General features: G+C 37.7%; 1 protein-coding gene and 1 long non-coding RNA gene across 4 annotated transcripts; one reads left to right on the top strand and one right to left on the bottom strand.

Moving 5' to 3' along the window:
* The first annotated feature begins 834 nt into the window (after positions 1-834).
* On the top strand, positions 835-2,783 carry LOC143286160 (uncharacterized). Its single transcript, XR_013055760.1, has 2 exons — positions 835-2,056; positions 2,302-2,783. It is a non-coding gene; the product is annotated as an uncharacterized LOC143286160 (long non-coding RNA).
* A 157-nt stretch (positions 2,784-2,940) lies between these two features.
* On the bottom strand, positions 2,941-19,106 carry LOC143286158 (2'-5'-oligoadenylate synthase 1-like). Of its 3 annotated transcripts, XM_076593764.1 has the most exons (9): positions 19,031-19,095; positions 14,391-14,438; positions 12,833-12,980; positions 9,712-9,796; positions 9,030-9,273; positions 8,019-8,122; positions 6,065-6,133; positions 4,681-4,856; positions 2,941-3,152 (listed from the first exon to the last, which is right to left on the bottom strand). In XM_076593764.1, the coding sequence occupies exons 3-9, from the start codon at positions 12,919-12,921 to the stop codon at positions 3,038-3,040; spliced, it is 882 nt and encodes a 293-aa protein (XP_076449879.1). In that variant the 5' UTR covers positions 12,922-12,980; positions 14,391-14,438; positions 19,031-19,095; the 3' UTR covers positions 2,941-3,037. The 3 variants fall into 3 exon arrangements, with proteins under 3 accessions (XP_076449879.1, XP_076449880.1, XP_076449878.1); XM_076593763.1 differs by lacking the exon at positions 14,391-14,438 and having other exon boundaries at positions 2,942-3,152; positions 19,031-19,106; XM_076593765.1 differs by lacking the exons at positions 6,065-6,133; positions 14,391-14,438 and having other exon boundaries at positions 19,031-19,106.
* Between the last annotated feature and the right edge of the window lie 258 nt (positions 19,107-19,364).

Genomic DNA, 19,364 nt, shown 5'->3' with positions numbered 1-19,364 from the left:
GTATTTAATCAATTGATTTAAATGGGAGACTGGTTAGGATGTATGAAGCTGGTTTGGGAGTAATGTATGGAGGTTCAATTCCATGGGGGACATGTCTTTCCTGTTTATATTTTGTAAAAGACTTACTGCATTACTGGTTCATGGTGTCTGTCGTTACATGGAACAAGGTTTACTGTAACTGGCTAGTCTGTGTTTAAGTACATTACTTGTATTTGTTTTATTCTTTATGTAGTACAAATTATTTATTGGTAATTCAGTTTCTGAGTTTTGGAAACAGTTTGGTGTCAGTTGAATTGTGATGTTGTATCAAGAACATTGAGAGACACTTTTAGCTGATGTGGTATTTCACAATTAACGTAACTGGAATGTGTTGATGGAGATACCATGACGTGTGAGAGTATAGCCAATGTGTGTGGCTTAATTGTGTTTGAAGCTAATGACTGAAAGGAAAATGGTTGAGGAATAAAATGAAGACACCACGTGACTAAATGTAGCACTGGTTTTGGGGTATTAGAGTTTTGGACCTGGGTTTTGGTATTGTGTGTTCCAGGTGTACTGCTTAAGTTAGTGAAAATAAAAACTTCAATTGTCTTACGAGAAGACCTTGCTTGTGGTACGAGGAGAGAGTTTCTTCCTCCTTCTTGAACACTACACATTATTTATAATTCAAGGCATTAAGACTGAATTGTTGAATTTCTATGAACTTGATCACCAAATCTTCATACAACACACACACACACACACACACACACACACACACACACACACACACACAACAAACAAACAAACAAGAAAACACACCATAGAATGCAGACACACACACACGCATTTCAGCGCTAAAAAGTGTTTAATTTATCCTTCACCATGTAAACAGTATGGAGGGTAACAACATGCGCAGCAATTAATACCGAATATATAGCATATTTGCAGGAAATTAAAGCAACAGACGGAGTAAATAAGAAAAATCACCAAGATAAACAAGACCAAGACAAAAAACTCGATTAACAACAAATTTTCGCCGAGTTACTTTGCGTCACAATAAAACAGCAAATAGCACCGATTAAGCATGGACTATCTCGTAAAATTTATATGGAACTGCACGAGGTGAAAACTTAAGCTCACGATCAATGCTTCTCATATTGCAACTTCTATACAAATGAAGTTCATGTGGAATTTCTTATGCTTGACATACCTTAATTGGCAACAAGATTGCCCCGACGAAATTTAATCGACAAAATTTGTATGCATCACATGCATTACGAACAAAATATTTCCTGCAAAAAAACCCCCCCAAATCTGAATATCCGTTCTCTTAGGCTTTGCCGCTCAAATCAGTCTTCTGTTGTTTGATTAAATCCCGTCGCATACTCTGAATAATCAACACAGCTACAAAATATTGTTTCACATGCCCAAAATTTTTTGAGAACTCACACTTGAAACCTACACACAGTGTGATATTTTAACATCAAGAAGACAAAAACACCAATACACAGATTTATCCAAAGAAGCTAGCTTGCAGCAGATATGTCAAAGGAATATTTATCACATGCACTATTTATCAGATTTGACGCAGTTGATACAATTCTCTTTACCTTTGATAACTGTCCATGTTCTGTTCCATAAGATTTAAACCCACTTGAAATTCTTAATGGCCCTATTTTCCTTTTTGCATATACTTTTGCCTCTTAATATATAAAACTATGTGTTTCTGTCCCTGTGTCTACAATAGATGTTCATATGGTACTTTCCGAAGCACCTGAAGATCGCATCTGAGTAAATTTATTCATTGTGGCAGTTTCATGGATGAAGATGATGTGCTGAAAACTATGACTTCAATGGTTTGTTCAATGTTGCTAGAATTGCTAAGGCTGTCAGGTTTCTTTTACCCCGAGATGAAATAAGACTGACGAGTTCCATTTTACTTACGACTAAGAGTACTGTTTTACTTACGACTAACAGGGTTCCATTTTACTTGTGACTAAAAGTTATGTTTTACTTACAACTAAGTTCCATTTTACTTACGACTAAGAGTTCTGTTTTACTTATGACTAACAGGGTTCTATTTTACTTATGACTAAGAGTTCTGTTTAACTTACGACTAAGTTCCATTTTACTTATGACTAAGAGTTCTGTTTTACTTACGACTAACAGGTTTCCATTTTACTTACGACTAAGAGTTCTTTTTTACTTATGACTAACAGGGTTCTATTTTACTTGTGACTAAGAGTTCTGTTTTACTTACGACTAACAGGGTTCTATTTTACTTATGGCTAATAGTTCTGTTTTACTTACGACTAACAGGGTTCTATTTTACTTATGACTTTGAGTTCTGTTTCACTTACGACTAACAGGGTTCCATTACTGATTTACTTACGAATCAATTTGAATATTCTGGGATTCAAAATTTTACACACTGATACAAACTCCCTTGTTCGCCAACTCTTGTAAAAAAGGCTACAGAAGAAGAGACAGGGAAGGGAACACAGTGCTGGAGAGAAGAAGAAATAAAGTTTAAAAAAAAACAAAAAAAACAACAAGAAACCAACCAACCAACCAAACAAAAAACCAAAAGAAAACCACCAACAACAACAACACCAACACTAAACTAAGAAATAAATGAGCAACAGTCAAAAAAAAAAAAAAAAAAAAAAAGGCTTTGAGAAAATTGCAAAATATTTGACTGTTCCTGAAGGACGAGAGAAAATGACAAAAGAAAACATCAGGACAGGGAAAAAGGTACACCAAAACCGAACAAGCAATCAAGCATCAAAAAACCAAAAAGGGGGGGGGGGGGAAGGAGAAAAACCACCCAATTCAGACAGACAGAAAACGCAATGAAAATCAGACCAGTGACTAAGGGACCTTACCATTTGGACGGATTAAAAGCCATCAGGTCATCATAGAAGAAAATGTCTGATTCCCCCCCCCCCCCCCCCTAAAAAAAAAAAAAAAAGAAATCACCACCACCATCATCATTGTCGTCATCCCTCTCCTCATCACCATCATGATCTTCATGCTCTCAGTTTGATGTGTTGAGCTACAGGCTTTGGAGCATTGCACTGGCCGCCCTGCTGATTGCGCCAGGATTCATTCTGTCCAGCGTGTTCATGAATGGGTTGGCTGGATCAATCACGTAGGGGGTCTGATGGCTTCTGAACAAACGAAAGCATATATTTAGGAATGCTTTGACGTGACATAATACAAAAAAAAAAATCTTTATTAAGTCAAAGGAACGTCAACCCAAAGGATCTGGACAAACGAAAGCATATTCAGGAACGCTTTGACGTGACATGATACAACAAAAAATCTTTATTAAGTCAAGGAACCACAACCCAGATGAAATTATTAGCATACAGCAAAACCTTAGCAAACAGAAATGTACAATAAACAATAGCAATGATACACCTCTCTCCCTCTCTCTCTCTCTCTCACACACACACACACCCACACACACATGCACACTTGTCTTTAGACTTATGTAGTAACAGCAATAATGTCTTTTCAATGGAATTTTGAGATAAAATTACGATTTAAAGGAACACGATCTTCATTTTAGATGCTTTATTGGTTTTACATAAAGTAAAAAAAACGTGCAAAAGAAAAAAAAAAAGCCAACAACAACCTTCGGTAAAAAAAAAAAAAAAAAAAAAAAAAAAAGTGCAAGTAAAAACTTTTTTTTTAAAACTCTCCCGACTTTTTGATAATGAATATGCAAAGGTAAACCTTATCACAAAAGACAGGATGAGGTTAGTTGAATCATTCAAATATGGGGGTGGGAGGGTGGGGTGCGGGTAAGGGGGGTAAGGGCGGGAGGGGTTCAACTGAATCCTGGCTGACTTCTCGTTTGGTCCCGTGACTGGAGGTCACCAGATCTCTGGACGGTGTTGGTTACCAGTCCCTACGACATGTGATCGAGGAACACCACTTTCGATTCAGTGGGAATTTGGGAGTTCTGCATCCATACAGAGAATAATCACACTCCAGAAATGATGATTTAAATCTTTGCCAGTGCAGGTTGTTTCAGAGGAAGGAAAGGAAGGAAGAATCTACCAATCTACTGATGGAAAACTCTCTCTTTCTCTGTCTGTGTGTCTGTCTGTCCTGTAGGTTTGACGTACTTTACACGCATTACTACACTTTTTTTGGTCACGTGCTTTGTGCGTGGTTTGTATACGGCCGATGGCCAAAGTTGGCTACGGTAAAACATTTTGAGTCCTCTCTCTATATATCTATTTTTCTATCTACCTATCTATCTGGAGTCCTCTCTCTATATATCTATTTTTCTATCTACCTATCTATCTATACGGCCGATGGCCAACGTAGGTTACATTGAAACACTTGGAGCTCTCTCTATATATCTACTTTTCTATCTACCTATCTATCTGGAGTCCTCTCTCTATATATCTATTTTTCTATCTACCTACCTATCTATCTATCTATCTATATGGCCGATGGCCAAAGTAGGCTACAGTAAAACACTTGGAGTCCTCTCTCTATATATATATCTATTTTTCTATCTACCTACCTATCTATCTATCTATATGACCGATGGCCAAAGTAGGCAACAGCAAAGCATTTGGAGTCTATCTATATATACGGACAATGGCCAAAGTAGGCTACAGTAAAACATTTGGAGTCCTCTCTCTCTCTCTCTCTCTATCTATCAGTCTAGTCACCAACCGTGTGTACTCAGCACTGTTGTAGTTGACATTGAAAGCCACCTGGATGGAGCGACAGTCGGCCAGAAGGGACAACACTCTACGGAACAGGTCATCTGTGTTCCTCCATTGAGTGGTCCTGTCTGCGTGGATGGTCAGTAACTCCAACGTATAGGAGCGAATCTTTACCCCATTCTCCTGTTCAGTCAATAAGTCGATCAACCAACAAATCAATCTATTGCCTATGAATTTAGTTCAACCAACAAATCAATCTATTGCCTATGAATTTAGTTTCTTCATAAAAAAAAAAGTTCATTTGCCTCTTTGTGTTTTCAGACATCACTACCTTTGTCTCAACTCATCAACATTTGACGAACAGATCATCTGTGCCCCCCTCCCTCACTCCACCAACATCTCCCTCCTCCTATGGTGAGTGGGTTCCTTTGATGGTCATTAGGTCTCATGTGTAGGAGCAAATTTCAAACTTTTTTTAATCGTTCGTCAATTAGTAAGTCAATGCATGAGTTAATCAGTTAGTTCTTTTTTTTGCCTTCTTCTAAAAAGACTGATGAAAAATGTTCTCTTTGGTTTGAGGACAGGCGATGGCCGATTGCTATCACTCATCCACATGATAAATCTGTCCTACACAATGCAGCACCGGAGTCCGAACCCTAGAAGATGCTGGCTACTTCAGGAATTTCCAGCTTATTTCAGATCAAGGCAGAAAAAAAAAGAATAACATTCTACACAATATACGACAGGACAATGGGGAAGACAAAAGATGGCAAAGAGAACGAAAATTAACACTAGCTGCAAAAACATCCCTTGCTCAGTCAGAGAGCATTCGCAAACATGACCAGCTGACTTCGATGGGAACACTGTTCTCTTTTCCAGCTAACTGAGACATTAGATGTAAGTCGTGCCTGAGGAAACAGAGCTCTTGTAAAAGCTGTATGGTCCAAAAGAGGTGCTGAGATAGCTAGCAGACCTCGATCTACAAACAGGGTTGGCAATCTGAACATAGCCTGGGAATGCAAAATAAGAAGTACCTTCGGCTATGAACTGCTGCTTCTGGACTATGAAATCTAAACCATATTCATGTACATTTGACAGTCATTTCATATTCGTTGTGATATACCAATTTCTACCAAATGATATATTTTTAATCAGTTTGTACAAAGAAACTGTTTCACTGTTTTGAATATGCACCAGTGCTGCCATCTACAATCTAGCATGGAAAGAAACAGGAAGAGAAAATGAGCCAGTGAACTAGTGATATATATATATATATATATATATATATATATATATATATATATATATATATATATATATATATAGAGAGAGAGAGAGAGAGAGAGAGAGAGAGAGAGAGAATGGGGGAATGAGAGAAAAGATATATTCACCTTTTTCCATAATTTCAGAAGTCGAATGACCCTCTTCACAGCTTCAGTCTGTGGCTTCACAAAGTCAATCTGTAAAACAGATACAATGAAAGAAAACACAGACCTTGTGGTTGACAGTTTTTGATACCCACTAGCCTTCCACAAAAGTATGGACAAAACTGCAGGGAAATATGAAGGTTTTATGAAAATCTCGAACATGCACGTAAAAAACATGTCTGGTGAAATCTTTTACAGGAAATAATCCTTCCAGGGAGTAATAGGCACATCACCCGCGAACGGATTGGCTTCGGTCGTCACCAAGGGAATAAACGACATGAACATTGTTTCAAATACAGACTGACCATCCATGTGAAACAACTGTTGGTTTGTATAGCACGATGTGGGTGACTTCCAGTCTCTTTTCCCTTTTCTGTCTAAGGCGGGCTGTTACTGCGAGGAGACCAGACAAAGTTGATTTTCTTTGCTGGGAAAAATAGGACACCAGGGCGTTGATGAATATGCACCTTGTTTTGGTTCTGATTATTGTTGTTGTCGTTCTTCTTGTCTTTGTGTTTATTTTTGTTCTTATTTTTCTTGTTCTTCATCTTCTTTTTGTCTAATTCAGTGTCCCTGATGACGTTGCCCCCCTCACCCCAGTCCTCCTAACTGCAAGCTTCTGTGGTGCTGCTAACCTTGCTGTCTGATGGAGTTGATGTTGGCCAGAATTAGGACTGGTCCAAAGTAAGTATGCTGTCTGATGATGTTTGCTATGCATCCTGGCCAGATCCGTGAGCATTTGGTGACGAAGACGATCGTACCCGGTTTTCAAGCTAGAGGATTTCACCCGTTTCTCTCTTTTGGTTGAATTTGTTGCTTCTAGTCCCACCGACCGCAGAGGGTCATATCAGGACAGCAGCAAATGGTTTTTGCCTTGTGGGTGGCGGCAGTGATATTGCAGCTGCCATTTCTTTCTCTGATGTGCCTTCTTCATGGCGTTGATTTCATTAAGAGCCATCTGTTTTTTCGTCTGCTCCTCCTCTCTATCTGCTTCTTGGCTGGAGTGTCTATAAGTTCACTGCCACTTGTACTGCAGTGAGCTTGTGCCCACTGCAGCACGTTTTTCATGTGTGGTGCCCTTTTGACAAGGACTGTCCACAGATAGCTCACTTCTTTGTCACAGGAGAAGTTAAGGTCTTGGTGTGTAAGGAGATGGTCAAGGAGCATAACCACTTTGCGGGTTGTCCTTGCTTAGTTCTGTGACATGACATGTGGCCATCCTGTCTCAGCTTAGAGGTTTGGGCCTTTGCGATTAACGATTCCCGCTTTTGATGTCATGAACACGTATTGTTCTTGAAACACAACACAGAAGGTAACAGTATATGTGAGCGAGCGAGCAAGCGAGCGAGCGAGAGAGAGAAAGAGAGAGAGAACGCAAGAATTTTAATGTAAGGTCACCGACCTGAATATACATTTTGGGTGCACGTGTTGTGCACACATCATAACTAAAAGTAGGAAGAACGAAAACAATCCACTTTATACACAGTGAGCTCACTGAGAACAAGTAAGCTAAATGAAAAGCACACCCACACACCCACAGAGAGATAGAGAGAGAGAGAGTCAAGATTTTATTTCATGATGGTAAATTGGAGTGTGTGTGTGTGTGTGGGGGGGGGGGGGGGGGGGGGGGGGGGGGGGGGGGTATCCGTGTCTTTTTGTATCTCTGTGTGCGTTTGCATGCGTGTCGGCCTGAGAATGTGAGTGTATTCGGTATACTATTCTGAGAAAATGTTTTCAATTATTTTCAGCATTCTTCTAAAATATTTTTCTACTGAATGTCACTTACAACAGGTCAACACAAACAATGACAGAAAATAACAGACAATCACGTTGTCAGAACTTTAAGTTTGCAGATTGTTAATATAAACGATTTTCCCCAACTTATACTTTTTCATATATCAAAACAATAATGCCATACCTGAAGGGGTGCCAGAGAGGCTGATAATTCCTGGCCTGCTGCTCTTGGGCCGCCCGAGTAAACTCTCATTTCTCTGTACAAGTGTTCTACGCATCGTTCCGCATCTGCCACGAATATTTTGCAAAAACTGAAAGGTTGTGGAGCAGGAAATGCTGTGCTTTTTTTTCTTTTTTCCTTTTGAAACAGGAAAGAATGCACTTGAGTTTTCTTTGTACTACATGGAGGGCATTTGTGTCCTACTATCCAAAAGCTGTTTTTCTTCTTGGGGAAGTTCACCGATTCTGTGCGTGTGAGAGAGAGAGAGAGAGAGAGAGAGAGAGAGAGAGAGAGAGAGAGAGAGAGAGAGAGATTCGTCCACAAAGACAAAGCGTAACAGAAAAAAACAGCGTTTTCTTGTTGTCTACACAGTCTACACTCAAAATTCCACACTTCGTTATTCTGCCACTATACCACATGAACCCATCAAGTATCTTATTCTCTTAGTATAAAGCCTTTATGATAATGAGATACAAACATTCTTTTTTTTTCTTTCTTTTTTTTTTGTAAGTAATGTGCAGAGACAAGCAAGAGGACAAGAAATATGTTGAATAATTGGATGATAAATCAGCTTTACCTGTCTTACAATGTATGCAAATTCTTTTTCTTTTTCTTTAATGAGGCAACATTTTTTAATGTCCACATCCAAGATATATACAAACATAGGACATATTGTGCGAGACGGTTCATCCTAACATTTGTTTCAACTGTTTTATCATTCAATGAAAATCAACAGGGGGTTCTTTCCTGAAAAAAAAATGTTGTGAGAAAACGAACAAAGATTTCGCAACAAAAGAAAAATGCAGTTGTGTTTTATTAATGACCTTTTTTTTTCCAGATCTTGAGACCCAAAAAGGGGAGACAATATGAACAAGAGGTGGTGATCTGGGACAACCAGATTTATTGAAAATAGAAAGATGACATGGGAAAAATGTCGTACTGATAAGACAGAAATCAACATTTGAATGTACTCACTCAAAGCTGGCAGAACATCCATTTCCTGGCCATTCAAAGTGTAGCACAATGAGAAAGGGGTTTGCTCCTTCAGCACCACAGTTCCTCGCCAGGCCTTATAGCGGGTTGCCTCCTGATGCAGCCTGTCCAGCAGGAATCGCCGATTTTTCACGAGGTCCGAGACACCGGACAGCCCATTCAGAACCACCACCAGGTCAATGTCCGCAGAGCCCCGCACTGCTGTGCCTTTGCCCAGGGAACCACCCTGTCACACATCACACGTCTTTCACTGAGTAGATTAGATATACACCCCTATTGTCTTGCATACAGTTACTCGGATGACAAATGGACTCCGTCTTTCAGTCAAGTTTCACACAAGCACATTTTCCTATGCAACAGTTTATACATTCATGTGGTTGGTGCATTTTTTTCTGAATTTCAATTTCCTGTTGATCTGTTACAGGCATGTTACAGAACAGACCATTTGAGCTGTTTTATAAGTACATGCAACGTGCCTTTATTCTTTTCTTCTTCAGTGAACGTTGAATCGTAATACATTTGAATCCACACAGCTCTCACCAGTACAAGTATTCACTATTGAAATAGAAGAAAGGATTCCAGAGAATCAGATGGATATCAAAATAAGAAATGTGCATACTTAATAATAAATAAAATCTGAAACAATGAGTAAGGATCACATTACCTTGAGAACTCTGTTCACAGTGTATGGGGGGGTGTTGAATTCAGAATGCAGAAATCGAACAAAACCATCAATTTCAGCATTGCGACTGAAATGAAAAAAACCCACCTTTTTAGACAGACTGTAACTGTTTGCATGTTTTCTGTTTAGCATACTCATTCCCATCATCAAATGTTCATGAACAAACAAATGTACAAGGATGATCCAGGGATAATCCTAGGTCTGGCTCAATTTATTCCTAAAACGTATGCTTTGTGGGTTATTTATTTATATCATCACACAGTCAAAGTTATGCTGATAATAACCAGTCATTCAACTCATCTAAGACACAGAATACTGTAACTGCAAACCACTAGATACTTTTGTGATGACACTCTGAGGTGACTGACAACTCATCGATGCCACTGCTGTGACAATTATCATCTGCTAACACATCATGTCTCGTTCATTGCGAAACGAGCCAGAGTTAAGTCCCCTTTTTGTTCACAAGGTTCAGGCCGAATGATAGGTACTTTGGAGCCAGTTAGCTAATCGTTGTGTAACTGGTGAAGGTCTTTGACTGATGGGCTTGAAAGCTGGACAGGATATGTATTTTTTTTACCCGCTGTGTTGGGGAAAGGGTGACATGTCAGGGAAGGCTAGGAGCAATTTGTTGTCTTAAGTTCAGTATCACCCCTGTTCAAAGCGAGGTTGGAGGGTCCATTCGCGATGAGAGGTGATTGTCGGTGTTAATTCGACACTTGATCTGCAGCGTCGAGTGAAACTGGTCACACTGAAGTGGCTGTGTGCACCACACTTTGGGCTGTGTAAAGCTTTAACTATCATAATTAGCTGCTAGGAACTGAGGAGAAAAGTCAGAAGAGGAGATTTGTGTGTTATTTGAAAAAATATATATATATTAGCGGTGTTAAACTGTTACGCGGGTAGCTTGCTGTCGGTTCACTGAATCATAAATCGATCTACAAGATACAGACAAAATTAGAGGCGGTGTGTGTGCACCGAAAAGCTAAGAGCAGTTGTTCTGGGTCTTCAGATGAATCTTCTCCTGTACGTTCTGTGGCCTGTCTTGTGTGAAGACTGGGGAGAGTTCACTGCTCTGCAGAGATTACCTTCATGGAAAAGCCTGCTAGGCAGAACAGTTTAATGACTATTCCAAAAGGCAATAGTGATTGACTGACTTGTGAATGTGTAAGTGGGTGCAGCGCTGAAATGCTGTGTTGTTTCAGTGTGTGTATCACTGTCAGTGTATTTTGTGATAAAATGATTGTTCCTTGTTGTCAAGGGATGTGCTTTGAAATGTGTATGCATTATGAAATAATGTGTGATGATATCTTTGACGGTTGGTTATTTCCAGCACGCTCAGCGTGTGCAGTTCTATTTCAGTACTAGTTATGTACTGTGTGCAGGGGATAATCTTTATACAATGTGCAAGTTAATTCTGTGCAGAATGTGGTAGACAATGTGCAAGTTAATCTGTGCAGAATGTGGCAGACAATGCGTAAGTTAATTCTGTGCATAATGTGGTAGACAATGTGCAAGCTAATACTGTGCAGAATGTGGTAGACAATGTGCAAGTTAATTCTGTGCAGAATGTGGTAGACAATGTGCAAGTTAATACTGTGCACAATGTGGTAGCTGATGAGCTGAGAACGGTATTGTCAATTTTAGCTATTCCTGGTTGACTGAACACCAATTACATACTGGCCAGTAGTTGTGGCTAAGTGCTTGATTGTCTGAGCCTTTGACTGGGCAGAGTTGGAGTGAAGCCAGTACTATATTAGGGAAAGGCTTCACCCCTGTGCCCCTGTTGTTGCAGAATATCAACTGTCAATTTTGAACTAACAACTATTACACCTATTTCTCCGAGGCACTTTCCTTCGGCTCCTTTGGCTTCGACGCCTTCTTTCCCCTACACTTCAACCTGTGAGTCACCGGGACCTCTCTACTACCACTGCAAGAGTGCTCGTCAATGTCAACAACTCCTCCCATGTGTGTGTCTGCATGTTTTACATTCATTTGCTTATTTAGCTTTTCTTTTTCTTTTGTGTGTGTGTGTGTGTGTGTGTGTGTGTGTGTGTGTGTGTGCGCGCGCGCGCGTAGAGTTGACTTAATCAAGATTTTGTGCCTTTTAAATATTATTATTAGTAGTAGTATTGTTATGTATTTATCTATTATTTTTAAAAATTATTTATTTTTATTATTATTATTTTATCTTTTATTATTATTTTTAAAATGTCATTTAATTTTTGTTATTTTTTAACTTTTTTATTTTATTTTATTATTTATTTATTTATTTATTTTATTTCATTATATTTTTTTGTTTGGTTTGGTTTTTGTTTTTTTTTCACTCAAGGCCTGACCAAGCGCGTTGGGTTACGCTGTTGGTCAGGCATCTGCTTGGCAGATGTGGTGTAGCGTATATGGATTTGACCGAACGAAGTGACGCCTCCTTGAGCTGCTGATACTGATCCCATCTCCCCCCCCCACCCCCCCACCGCGCCCTCCCTACCCCCTTCCCACTCCATTTCTTTCCTCACAAGGGCCAGTCACCAGTCTACAGGCAGCTGAGACGGAACCGTTTTTTCCAGAGCCAGAACTGTATGCAGATTAAGTAAGTTAAGTGGTGAAGCCATTTTGTGAATCCCAAAGACAGTGGGGAGAACTGCGATGACTATTTCATTTTATCTTCTTTTTTTTTTTTTGGTGGCGTGGGGGGTGGAGGGGGAGGGGGTTGCGTGAGGGTGTGTGTGTGTGTGTGTGTGTGTGTGTGTGTGTGTGTGTAAGAGATCAACATATCCTTTTTGGATTAATATATTGTGTTTTGTTTGTGTTTGTGTATAATTTGATTTGGGGTGTATTACAATTATAAAATAATTATTCTTTCCTCAAGTTCCCATCATTTGGGAGAGTCAGTGCGTTTAGTGTGAAGCCCAACTTTGTCACTGGGTGTTGAGCATGCACCATCTTATGACAACTGTTCATCTTCACATCATAATGAAGACAGTGGACATGGGATGGCAAACTTATAATAATCAGCAGACAAACGTAAAAGCTATTAAAAAGAATTTAAAAGAAAAAAAGTAAGGTTAAAAAAAAAAAATTAAGGGAAGAGAGGGGTCTTTACCTGCTGGTTTCTTCTGGTGTAGGGACCACACAGCGCTGGTGAAAATGATCCAGTGTTTCCCCCGGCAGCATGTCACGGAATGCGGGCATCCTGCTGTTGTTTTGGGAATCAGTTTCTTCTCTTTGCACCGTTCTGCTGTCTTTGTCCTCTTTTTCACACACACACACACACACACACACACACTAGTTTTGTTTAGAGTATTACTATAATCCGTTTCGGGGCAAGGAAGACTTTAGGCCAGACAAAAATCAAACACAGGAAAACCACATAACAGCGCATCAACTGAAAGTAAGATCAGATAAACGTTTTATTTCAACTCCAAACGATTACCGAAAGGAACTACACATAGAAGAAACAAGTGCTTTTAGTTTTAACAATATTATTCTAGGGTGGTTTTTTTCGGAAAATAAGTGGAATCTAATGGAGTTTGGGCGGTTTCTATAATATCTAGGTAAATACTTTTGTCTGTCACGTTCAAAGAAAGGGCACATAAACAAATAGTGAAACTCATCAGCAATTTCATTTGTAGAACATTTATCATAGATTTTCGTTTCTTGGTAAATTGTTGAAGAGCTGACTATCACACGCGGACATACAGCGATCTTGGTCATTTTAAGCAGGATATCAGGTGAACTATTTAATTATTTGGGTATGAGGAGTGGGGGTAGGGGTGGGGGGTTTCACTTGAAATCACTTGAAACCGAAACTTGTCTTTTATCTGAATTCAAATGATACATTCTGAATTTGGCAAGATATCAAAGACACTCAAACAATCAAACAAAAAGCAAAAACCAGTCAGGTTCTGGTAGTAATTTGATTCACGTGATTTATAGTCCATTCATGCAATCTTGTGATTTTCTACAGATAAAGGAAATGTTTAAAAATATTTTTAAAAATAAATAAAAATTAAAAGAAAAAGAAAAAGAAGGGGGTGTGGGGGGGGGGGGAGGAGAAGAAAGAAACACTGATAAGTATGAATTTCTTGTCAATATCTAGCCTACCTCCAGGTCACCTGCCAGAAGTGTGCGCGCACGCGTGAAAGAGAGAGTGAGAGAGAGATTCGGATTCGGATTCGGATGATTTATTCACATAGGCCATTGCCCCTCATGAAGGGCTGCAATATACAACATTATTAAACATGCAAGTGCATAAGGCGAAACAATCATCAAAGGAATTATGATATCATTATTGATCTTAACTTAAATGCTTTATATATGTAAATGGACAAATTCTTTACAATGCTTTCTTTATTAGATGCCATCAAAAGACTTAGCCGAAACTGATTTGGAAACTTAAAATACTTTCGTGGAATATACTGTTCTCTTAATTTACTTAAAGCAGGACAACATAAAATAAAGTGTAACTCATCTTCAACACCACTTCTACACAGAGGGCAATTCAACTCATCCACAGTATGCTTTCTGTACCGATAATAATGTTGAGCAATTTCTGAAATACCTAATCTAAATCTTGCCATTATGAATTTTAAATGTTTGTCTAAGCTAATTTGCAAGTACGTTTTCACTTCATGAGTAGTACAAAAATTAATGTTCTGTACATTTCAAACCGGTCGCTGTCTTCCTTATGTGAGTTCCATTCCTGCCACCTGCAAACAATCAATCTTTCTTTAAATTCAATGAGAAACTGTTTAATTTCCTGGACACCTTGATTCATCCATACATATCCAAAACCATATTGGTATAATTTACATCGAATATTTGACGCCTAATTTCTTTTACCTTTTTCATCTAAATCATGTAACATCCTATAGGCTTTACGTGGCAGTCTGTGATTATCCATTCTCGTTAACTTCAACTAGTACCGAATACAACGTATCGTAGAATTTATATTAATTGGATATCTATTAGTTTCGCCATATACAAGATCATTGGGCGTTCGCATTTCAATCCCCAGAAACATTTTTAAAGCAAATAAGTGTACTTGTTCAATATGGCATGCTGAAGTATCAAGGCCCCAAAGTTCTGCACCATACTGGACAATGGGTTGAACCTGTGAATCAAATAACTTGAGAAACAAAGATAAACTGTCATTATTCAAATTACGTAATTGTCGCAAAATACATAAAACTGCATTCTTACCTTTACTAGACAAATCGGTACAGGTTGCAGTGAAGCTAAGTTTTGTTGAAAACAATATGCCTAAATATTTATAAGCATTAACTACTGGCATCACAAGATTATTATACGTCCATCTTTCTCTTGCGGCTAAATAACCACCTTTTCGAAACACATTAATATGACTTTTATTCAAGTTTACTTTTAATTCAAGAGAACAAGCTGCTCTATGTAAATTGTTCAACTGAGTTTGCAAACCAGTTACTGTTTCTGAAAGCAAAACAACGTCATCTGCCAAAAGTAAAATAAAAAGCTCAAAATAATCAAGAGAGAATCGTGCCCCATGCTTACCATTTTCTATAACTTCTCTTGCAAGTTCATTTATAAAGAGTGAAAATAGTATAGGGCTGCACACATCGCCCTGTTTTACACCATATGTGCAACTGATATAGTCTGTCAATTTAGACCCACATCTTATCCTTACCTTAACGTTATTATACATGCTTTTAATACATCGATATAACTTACCATTTATTCCATTTTTTAAGAGAATATACCATAGAAATTTTCTGTTTATAGAATAAAAGGCCTTCTCAAAGTCTATGAGAGTGAGAGAGAGAGAGAGAGAGAGAGAGAGAGAGAGAGAGAGAACGGAACGGAATGGTTTATTCACATGCAGGCTTCAGCCCCAAGTGAAGGGGTTAATATGAACATTATACAACTCAATAAGACAACATAAGCAAACAAGCATAAATGCAGATAACAAAACATAATTATATTCATTTCACAAAGTGACTATTTCTCTAAGTTTGAAAGCCTTATACAAAAACAAGGAAAAATCACGAACGTCCTTACTGTTGTTTGACGACATTAACAGACTTAATTTAAACAAAGAGGGATGTTTGTAATATTTTGCTTTTATAAACATTTCACGAATATTTTCTAGCACTGGGCAACAAAGAACAAAATGCAATTTGTTTTCTTCAGATTCGTTACATAGAGGGCAGACTAAATCATTCGTACCAGAAGTTTTGTATCTTGAGCGATGCACTGTCAGTTCTGATATTCCTAATCTAAATTTCGTTGTTATAAATTTCAAGTGTCTGTCCATATCTTGCAGTAGATAAGGTTTTAAATCATGTGCACTACAGAAAGTTCTGTACATATCAAATCTCTCGCTGGTATGAATATGATTATACCAAGTCTGCCATCTACAATCAATTAGCGGAAAACAGATATAAAACCTTTAACACTTCCAATACCCTGTTCGATCCACACAAAACCAAATCCATATTCAAACAAACAAAGACGAACCTTAGTTACCCAGTTTTTCTTTCCCTTCATATCTAAATCATACAACATTTTATAACCCTTAGACAGTATCCTGCTATCTTCCATGTGAACAAGTTTGATCCAGTAGCGAATATAATTCAAAACAGAGTTTATATATATATACATACAGGATATCGGTTTGTTTCACCATAAACAAAGTCATTTGGCGTTCGCATATCTACTCCTAAAATTTTCTTTAAAGCCAACAAAAGAACTGATTCACAATGAAAAACAGCATTATCTAGCCCCCATAGCTCAGATCCATATTGCACTATTGGTTGTATTTGGCAGTCAAAAAGCTTAAAGAATAAATTAAATGAATTATTGTTTTACATATATAATCTTTTCATTACACATATCAAAGCATTTTTTGCTTTACTTGTAAGTTCCTTGCAAGCAGCAACAAAACTTAAACGGGTTGAGAAGATAATTCCTAAATATCTATACACATTAACAATAGGCATTGCAACACCATCATAAAACCATCGTTCTCTCACACTTAAATATCCACCTTTCCGAAATACTATTATGTTACTTTTAGACATATTAACCTTTAATTGAAGAGATGTTGTTGCACGCTGTAAACTATTTAATTGTGTTTGTAGGCCTATAACTGTTTCTGAAATCAAAATGATATCGTCTGCTAACAAAAGAATAACAATTCAAAAGCATCAAGTGGAAACACAGCACCATGCCTACCATTACTAATTACTTCTATTGCTAATTCGTTTATGAATAAAGAAAAAATAACTGGGCTGCATGCATCACCTTGTTTAACCCGAGAAGTACATGTTATATAATCTGTCAGTTTGGCACCACATCGGACTCTAGCTTTAACTACATCATACATACTTTTAATACACCTATACGATTTTCCATTTCTACCATTTGTTATAAGAACTGGCCACAGAAGATTTCTATTTATGGAATCAAAAGCTTTTTCAAAGTCAATAAATGCTACATACAATTTACGATTGTATGAAAATTGTTTTTGAACTAAGGCTAGCAAAGCAAACATGTGGTCGACTGTTGAATATCCCTTCTCAAACCCAGCTTGACATTCACCTGTAATATTTTTTTCCACCCACTCCTGTAATCTATTATTAATGATTATTCCGAATTACTTGCTACTTACATCAATCAAAGAAATTCCTCTGTAATTGTTTGGATTATTAATGTCGCCTGTCTTGAAAATAGGTTGAATAATAGATTCAGACCAGCTATCTGGAAATATACCATTATCGAAAAGTTTATTAAATATTTTAAAGAAAAAATGCACAACCTGTTCGTTTGCATTCTTAAATGACTAGCAATGATACCATCAGGACCAGCCGCCTTTCGGCATTTTAATTTTCTGAAAGCAAGTAATATTTCTTCCACAGAAATTGGACGATTGATATATCCTTCTAACTCAACATCAGGCGTGTCACCATTTTGAATATTACTAATATCTTTTTCTAACAAGGCTTGAAAGTGATGAAACGACGTATCAAATGATATGTTATTACTAGGGGTTTTTTCTCTTAAACGACACTCCTCTAACAGTATCCCAGAATTCTTTCTGATTATCAACTGTCATTACAAGTTTATCTAACAAAGATTTATTGTATTGTTTCTTCTTTCTCTTAAGTAAATAGTTATATTCATGTCTAGCAATCACATATTCTATATTATCTTCAACCTTTAATGTACGACGACATCTTCGCAATAGTTTCTTTGTTTTCCTTTTAAAAAGTGCACATTCCTGATCAAACCAGTCATTCACTTTCTTATTACCATTGAAGGACACACGTTTCTTCATACATTCTGCACTCTCTCTAATACAGTCACTGAATTTAGAGCTTCATTTACAGCAGTATCAATTAGATTAATTGCTAAGTCTATTTTCATACGCATATCTTCATTACATAAAGTGGTGGTATATAGATCAGCATATTCTTCATTCCATACTATTCTATCTGTAACATAATGCTTTTCTTGTATATTGACATCACAAAGGTTATCATTTGGAAAAACAACTCGCATTGTCGCTGGTAAATGGTCAGAGTCAATACGTTCAATAACAGATAATTCACATGGATCATATAACATTGTAAATAGTTCATTTGAGAAAATAAAGTAATCTATAACACTGCTTCAGAGTCAGATATATATGTGTAGCAACCTTCAAGGTCACCTTTACACATTCCATTTAAAATGTTCAAATCTAAAGCAATACACATATTCAATGATAATTTCCCTTACACATTCCATTTAAAATGTTCAAATCTAAAGCAGTACACATATTCAATGATAATTTCCCATAATTATTCAGATTATGATTATTGGAACAACGAGTTGCATTAAAAGATTGGCTTCTGGGTTGTACATCAAAAATATCTTTTACGAAACAATCTGGAGAGATGTTTGAAGTTCTGCTATTTAGATCGTCATTCAGAATAACATAAACGTCTTTCTCTAACAATAAATCGGTCAAATAGTCTTCTAGCGCACTGATTCCATTGTCAATATCAAAATGAACATAAAAAGGAGAGCCTTCCGGAGGTATGTATGAACAAACATAGAGGATATCTTTATCAAGTCCAAATAGTTGTTTATCAATCAAAAATACACAAACATTTGTGTATTTCGTGTCAATATGTTTAAAACAAGAAAGAAATTCATTTTTTACCAAAGTAATCCACCTGATCGTCTCCCTTGCTTAGTGAAGTTTACAGCTGAATTACAAAAGAGCGTATATCCTATAAATACACAGAGAGAGAGAGAGAGAGAGAGAGAGAGAGAGACTCACCTTGGCCTGCTCTATAATTCAAACGGAAATGAAGAATTGATCAAGCTGTTTCGTGTCCTGCTGTCACCTGCACTTGTGTATCCCGACCCGCCCACCACACCTTATATATCGACAAACTGAAACTGTTTTCCACGAAATCTCTTGCCTGTATATGGGCTCGAATATGCCTCAGGTTAAAGTTCCACGAATTACAGGGCCTTGTTTTTTTTCGCAGTCAAACATCAAGGTTATGCAGAACGCAGCTGCGCTGTTGTGCGTGAAAATTGAGACCCCCCCCCCCTCCCCCCCCTCCCCCCAAAAAAACAACAACAACAAAAAACAACAACAACAACAA

Source organism: Babylonia areolata, chromosome 9 (genome assembly GCF_041734735.1).
Source record: "Babylonia areolata isolate BAREFJ2019XMU chromosome 9, ASM4173473v1, whole genome shotgun sequence".
Lineage (NCBI taxonomy): Eukaryota > Metazoa > Mollusca > Gastropoda > Neogastropoda > Buccinidae > Babylonia > Babylonia areolata.
Note: the sequence above shows the minus strand (reverse complement) of the source record. Positions and strands in the feature narration are given on the sequence as shown.

Excerpts from the sequence above, each read along its gene's own strand:
- LOC143286158 (XM_076593763.1), bottom strand. The coding sequence starts at position 12,921 with ATGCCCGCATTCCGTGACATGCTGCCGGGGGAAACACTGGATCATTTT. Across the intron at positions 6,134-8,018 it reads CCTCTCTGGCACCCCTTCAG|ATTGACTTTGTGAAGCCACA; the intron begins GTATGGCATTAT and ends TCTGTTTTACAG. Across the intron at positions 3,153-4,680 it reads AACAGTGCTGAGTACACACG|AAGCCATCAGACCCCCTACG; the intron begins GTTGGTGACTAG and ends TCGTTTGTTCAG.